This window comes from Ornithorhynchus anatinus, chromosome 5 (genome assembly GCF_004115215.2).
Source record: "Ornithorhynchus anatinus isolate Pmale09 chromosome 5, mOrnAna1.pri.v4, whole genome shotgun sequence".
NCBI classification, from domain to species: Eukaryota; Metazoa; Chordata; class Mammalia; order Monotremata; family Ornithorhynchidae; genus Ornithorhynchus; species Ornithorhynchus anatinus.
In genome coordinates this window covers 91,811,043-91,817,042 of record NC_041732.1, presented here as the reverse complement: position 1 = coordinate 91,817,042, position 6,000 = coordinate 91,811,043, and the positions used below count along the sequence as shown (strand labels likewise).

The following is a 6,000-nucleotide window of genomic DNA, read 5'->3' as shown; positions in this document are numbered from 1 at the left end:
TCAGCGTTGGCCGGGTGTGCCGTGTTCTGACCGGAGGAGCAGTTGAAACTTGGGCAAGTCACTTACCTTCTTTGTGTCAGTTTCTTTATCTGTAAAATGGGAATTAAATAGTTGTTCTCCCTCTCCCATAGACTGTGGACTCCATGAGGGACAGGGTCTGTGTCCGATTTGTTATCTTGTACCTACCCCTGCTTTATACATAGTGAGTATTTCACAAACACCACAATCATTATGCACCTCTCAGGGTCTCGCCTGGAGAGTTTCCAGTACTCTACCAGACTACGGGAGGGAGAGTCAAGCAGAGGCCTATCCATTCCATTCCTAGCTTGGCCAGTGGCTAGCCAGTGGAAGGCCATCTGCTACATGTCAAAACTGCCCCGTGCTGGGCAGCGGCGGCATGGGAGAGAGTGGAGGGCGGAGGCTCAGGTTTACCGCGCGGAAGGAGGGAATGGTAAACCGCCTCCGGATTTTTATCAAGAAAACTCTATATATGCATTACCAGAACGACTGCAGATGGAGGTGGGGCGTTCCGGGAGAGAGGTGTCCATGGCATCGCTATGGGTCGGACACGACCCGATGGCATAAGACGACGACAATTAACTATATTAACAAAATCTCATCTCTATATCCACTAGCTAAACTTTGGCAGTTGTCTCTCAAGAGATTCCTGCCCACTTTCAAAACCTTACCCTTCCATCCACACCCTCTCTTCTTCCCTCCCTGATTACCATCCTCAACTTCTCACTCGCTAATGGCTTCTTCCCCTCTGCCTTCGAGTAACCCCTAGGTCCCTGATCCTCCCTCAGCCCCCCCACACCTTACACTGCACCATCTCATCTCCTGCCTCCCATTCCTTTTCAAACGCTTCAAAAACATAAACACAAACCCTGACCTCATCGATCAAACAGTGGTATTGAGTGCTTACTGTGGGCAGAACACTGCAATTGAGGACTTAAAATAGTACCAAAGATTGGTAGACATGATCCTTGCCTTCGAGGAGCTTACAGTCTAGTATGGGAACCTCTCTCCCCTGCTACCTCATCAATAGTAGTATATTGAACATTTAGTGTGCAGAGTACTGTACTAAGCACTTGGGAGAGTACAGTTCAACAGAGTTGGTAGAGTTGTTCCCTGCCCACAAAAGGCTTACAGTCTAGAGGGGGAGACACACATCGATATAAATAATCTCTATAATTTTTTGCCTGGAAGACAACTTTCCCTGGATGACAGACTAGACCTCAAGCTCAATATAAGCAACCCTGAGTCCATCTTCCCTCCCAATTTCCACCTTTCTCGTCACAGTAGACAATACCAAGCCCATGTCTCTTCATCTCTCAAATCTGTAACCCTGGTATCGTCCTCGACTTCCCCCCTTCCTTTCGATCCCCAAATCCAGTCCGTTGCCCAATCTTGCCAGTTCTTCCTCCCCGGAATTCCAGCGCGTTCAAACGGCAACCACGTAATACGCTTCTCGTATACTAGATCAACTCCCGCGTTAGACTTCTCGCGGGTGTCCCTGCTTGGTCTCTCCCTCTCCGGTCCATACTTCACACTGCTGCTCATATTTCCTAGATCGCCACTCAGGGCCACCTCATTCCCGAAAAGCTTTTGATGGTTGCCCCTTTCTCTCCGTATCTAGCAGAACGTCCGGTCCGTTGGTTCGCTTCCTCTTATCGGTTCTTCGTCCGGTACGTTCCAGCTCGCGTGTACCTTACCCATTCACTGGGCCTCCTCCTCCTCCATCACACTCACTGGCGGCCTCCCGCTCACACTCCTCCAGAGGTCGTGGGCTCGAATCCCGCCTCCGCCACCTGTCAGCTGTGTGACTTTGGGCAACTCACTTCACTTCTCGGTGCCGCGGTTCCCTCATCTGTAAAATGGGGAGTAGGACTGGGAGCCCCACGTGGGACCACCTGATTACCTTGTATCCCCCCCGGTGCTTAGAACTGTGCTTGGCACATAGTAAGCGCTTAAACGCCATTATGACGATGATGATTCTCCCTCTTCACGTCCGGCACACCGGTGCTCTCCCCGCTCTTCAAGACCCAAGACCCAGCTAAAATCACGTTTCCTCCAAGAACCTTCCCCAGTTATTTTCTACTATCCCTACAGTATTCCCTCCCCCCCGCCACAACAGCACATCTGCATCACCTATTTCGGTATTCACAACCCCCATAGCACTTTAGGTAGAAATCTTCGTACTCTATATGACTTTCTCCCATCTATAATTTATTTTAGTGCCTGTATCCGCCACTAGATTTCCAGGGTAAGTAGCCTGCCCAGAGGAAAGAGCACGGGCCTGGGAGTCAAAGGACAAGGGAGCTAATCGTGGCTCGGCGGAAAGAGCCTGGGCTTCGGAGTCAGGGGTCATGGGTTCGACTCCCGGCTCTGCCGCTTGTCAGCTGGGTGACTGTGGGCAAGTCACTTCACTTCTCTGGGCCTCAGTTACCTCATCTGTAAAATGGGGATTAACTGTAAGCCTCACGTGGGACAACCTGATTACCCTGTATCTACCCCAGCGCTTAGAACAGTGCTCTGCACATAGTAAGCGCTCAACAAATACCAACATTATTATTATTAATCCCGGCTCTACCACCTGCCTGCTGTCTGACCTTGGGGCAAGCTATTTAACTAACTTCCCTGTGCCTCGACTCCCTCGTCTGTAAAATGGAGATTCAATACCTGTTCTCCCTCCTACTTAGGCTGTGAGCCCCATGGGGGGCAGAGACTGTCCCAACTGATGATCTTGCATTAACTCCAGGGCTTAGCACAGAGTAAGCGCTTAAATGCCACGATTATCACGAACCTCCTGGAGGGCAGGGATAGTGTCCATTGTACTCACCCAAGCTTTTAGTTCAGTTTTCTGCACACTGCAGGAATTCAATCAACGCGATCGATCGATTCTACTGTTTAGTTCAGTGCAGCGCATCTGGATAGCGAGAGGCAGCGTAGCGTAGTGGGTCTGGGAGTCCCGTCACGGGTTCTGATCCCGGCTCCTCCACTTCTCTGCCGTGTGACCCTGGACGAGTGGCTTCCCCGGGCCTGTTACCTCATCTGTAAAATGGGGACAGAGACTGCGAGCCCCAGCTGGGACGGGGACCGCGTCCATCCGATGTGCTCGTGTCCACCTCAGGGCTCAGTTCAGTCCACGGCACACAGTAAGCGCTTAAATACCATAATTAGGATTACGATTATTACGCGGTGGGGACTCCGAAAGACCCACTGCTATTCCTACCGCCGCAGATCAGCCGGAGTCAAGATCAAATAGCCGCTCCTCATGGCTGGGGCCCCAATTCTGCTCCGTACGTACCCGGAGACCACCTGGGAAACACACACCGGATTACTAAATCCTTCAACCCGCCAACCGCTCATACCGAGGGCGAGGTGCTCTACCACCGGAACAAGCTGACATTGAGTCGCCACTGCTTTCATCCCTGTGGATTGCTTTTTGTTCCTTTGTTTTTAAAAAAACACGGCGATCCAGTCGCTACTCATAAAACAATCCAAGACGAACCTCGGTGTTTTAACGGTCAGGGGTTTTAAAGTAGAACAGGCTTCCAATAGACCGGACACAAACCAGCACGTCGATTTAAAAAAAATATTTAATGCTGCCAAAACGTATAAAAATACAATAAGAATGGCAGTACGATACAAAGTATTCTTTGCTAATTTATTTCTTTTACATCTTTCTACAATTCATACAAGCATTAAAAAACAGCAATATGTCAAATTCCCGGGCTTTGCAAAGTCTACTGCTGGTGGGTAACGTCAGCTCCTGGACGGAGTAGTTTACGTTGTAAACAGATGTAACTGTGAGGCTCTCTCTGGATCGGTCAGACCTCACTTCGGTTCCCGGAGAGGGCTTCGGGTCGCGCTTTGCGTGTCAGTGGTTCAACATTTACGGCGGCAGAATATTCCCAAGTCTGATCATTTTATGTCGTTCAGTCTCGGCCTACAACGCACAACACAAAACAGAGTCACCGATTCAGTACAGGCTGAAGCACGCACACAGAACACACACACGCGTGCGCGCGTGACTTACAATCAGTTAAAAAGGCAACCAGAACTGTTCCAACATTCCACATTCAGTCCCCAGACTAAGAGCACCGCTGGCATCTGCAATAAAACTGTTTCAGTTGTCCGACCGGGACCAGAATAGGGTTGTTAGAGGAAAGCTCAAGGAGGACCGCCCCATGCTAAATTCCTCCGACTGCCCGCTGCACCGTTTCACCCCCAAGCCCACTCTTTCCCACCATCTCAAACATCAGGGGCCACGGCAAGATCCAGGTCTTTATTTTTGACATCAAGCACCCACAGCCCTTTGGCAAGATTATACGGTGTCCTTTTCCACTTTATGCTTTTCAGCTTCTTACTTTCCCCATTGAGAATTTCCCTATATTCGCAACAGCGCTGGCCAATGCGTCACCATTCATTCGATCGCATCTGTTGAGCGCTCGCTGTGTGCACGGCCCTGAACTAACCGCTTGGGAAAGTACAATCCAACGATAAACAGTGACAATCCCTGCCCACAACGAGCTCACAGTCTAGCGGTGTTTGTAAGCGGGTACGGTTTCGTAAAGGAGAGGCGGATCTGAGGGCCGGCCTGCTTCATTTTCCTGAAAACCAGGTCCCACGGTCATCATCACATAGGCCTCTCGTAGCGTTTCAGATCGATCTCCACTATTAGGGTCACTAAATTTTCAATGCCAAAGAAAGACACAGACATGAAATAATTTGAAGATGTTTATTATTCTTATTTTAACACCAAAATGTGAAAAGTGACAGGACTAAAGCCAGGAAGTTACAGGTTTGACACAGGCAATATGACTACAGCAAAAGTATCTGAGCTCTGCCCTACAGTGAGCTAGCAAGCTAGTCAACTACTTGACCCTGTATTGGTTTGTTTTTTTTTAAAAACAGAACTTCCTTCCGCCCTGTATTGACAGTTTGGCCAGGGATATGAAAGGACAGCGTTTTCACACCCAACCGATTGACCCATTCCAAGTCGTCCGTCTGCCCCTCCTGCAAAGAGCTCCATCTCTTTGAGGAAGGCTCGGTTAAATCATGAACCTCGTGGACGCACCAAGTCACGCTCTGAAGACTCCCTAGACAGGCCGGGCCAGCACAAGTAATGTAACAGGGTCGCAGACCTTCCACGGACCGGGTGGCACGGACCGAAGGCCGAGGGGGAACGAGAAGTATCCAAGGGGGCCGGGACCACCTCTGCCCAACTGACCTGTGCCCCTCCAAATGCGCTTCCTTTGATTCCCCGGCAGCCCATCGATAGGTTTGTTCTATAATAATAATTACGGTATCCGTTAAGTGCTTACTATGTGCCAGGCACTGTACTAAGCGCCGGGGTGGATAAAACAAATAGGGTCTGGACACGGTCCCGTCCCACATAAGCACTCACAGTCTTATTCCCCATTTTACAGATGAGGTAACTGAGGCCCAGAGAAGTGAAGTGACTTGCCCACAGTCACACAGCAGACAAGTGGCGGAGCCGGGATTAGAATAATAATAATAATGTTGGTATTTGTTAAGCGCTTACTATGTGCCGAGCACTGTTCTAAGCGCTGGGGTAGACACAGGGGAATCGGGTTGTCCCACGTGGGGCTCACAGTCTTAATCCCCATTTTACAGATGAGGTAACTGAGGCACCGAGAAGTTAAGTGACTTGCCCAAAGTCACACAGCTGACAAATGGCCGAGCTGGGATTTGAACCCATGACCTTCTGACCCCCAGACCCGTCCCCTATCCACGACGGCAACAAGAACTCCTAGACATCCACGTAGATGGCGTCGTTACGCGTTTTAAAGCCTACGGGCCAAGGGTCCATCGCTAGGCCGAGGTGAAGGGCCAAGGATGGGTCAGCTGGCGTAGAATTTGACCAGACTTTAACAGTTGTTCCCCAGGCTAATTGTCAAAGCTGCTTGGACTTGACATTTCTCCCTCTGAAATGGTTGCCTTCAGAAGGCATCACCACCACCTTCATAGTCC

At 50.1% G+C, this 6,000-nt stretch overlaps 1 protein-coding gene and 1 non-coding gene across 2 annotated transcripts in view; one reads left to right on the top strand and one right to left on the bottom strand.

Moving 5' to 3' along the window:
- The first annotated feature begins 234 nt into the window (after positions 1–234).
- LOC114812536 lies at positions 235–367 on the top strand. Its single transcript, XR_003760187.1, has one exon. It is a non-coding gene; the product is annotated as a small nucleolar RNA SNORA7 (small nucleolar RNA).
- A 3,289-nt stretch (positions 368–3,656) lies between these two features.
- The window catches only part of PTPN2 (protein tyrosine phosphatase non-receptor type 2), an 82,072-nt gene continuing 79,728 nt past the window's right edge, over positions 3,657–6,000 (bottom strand). The window contains exon 10 of the mRNA XM_029065124.2: positions 3,657–3,952. Coding sequence (XP_028920957.1) covers positions 3,928–3,952 — 25 coding nt within the window. The 3' untranslated portion in view covers positions 3,657–3,927. The remainder of the gene's footprint in view (positions 3,953–6,000) is intronic.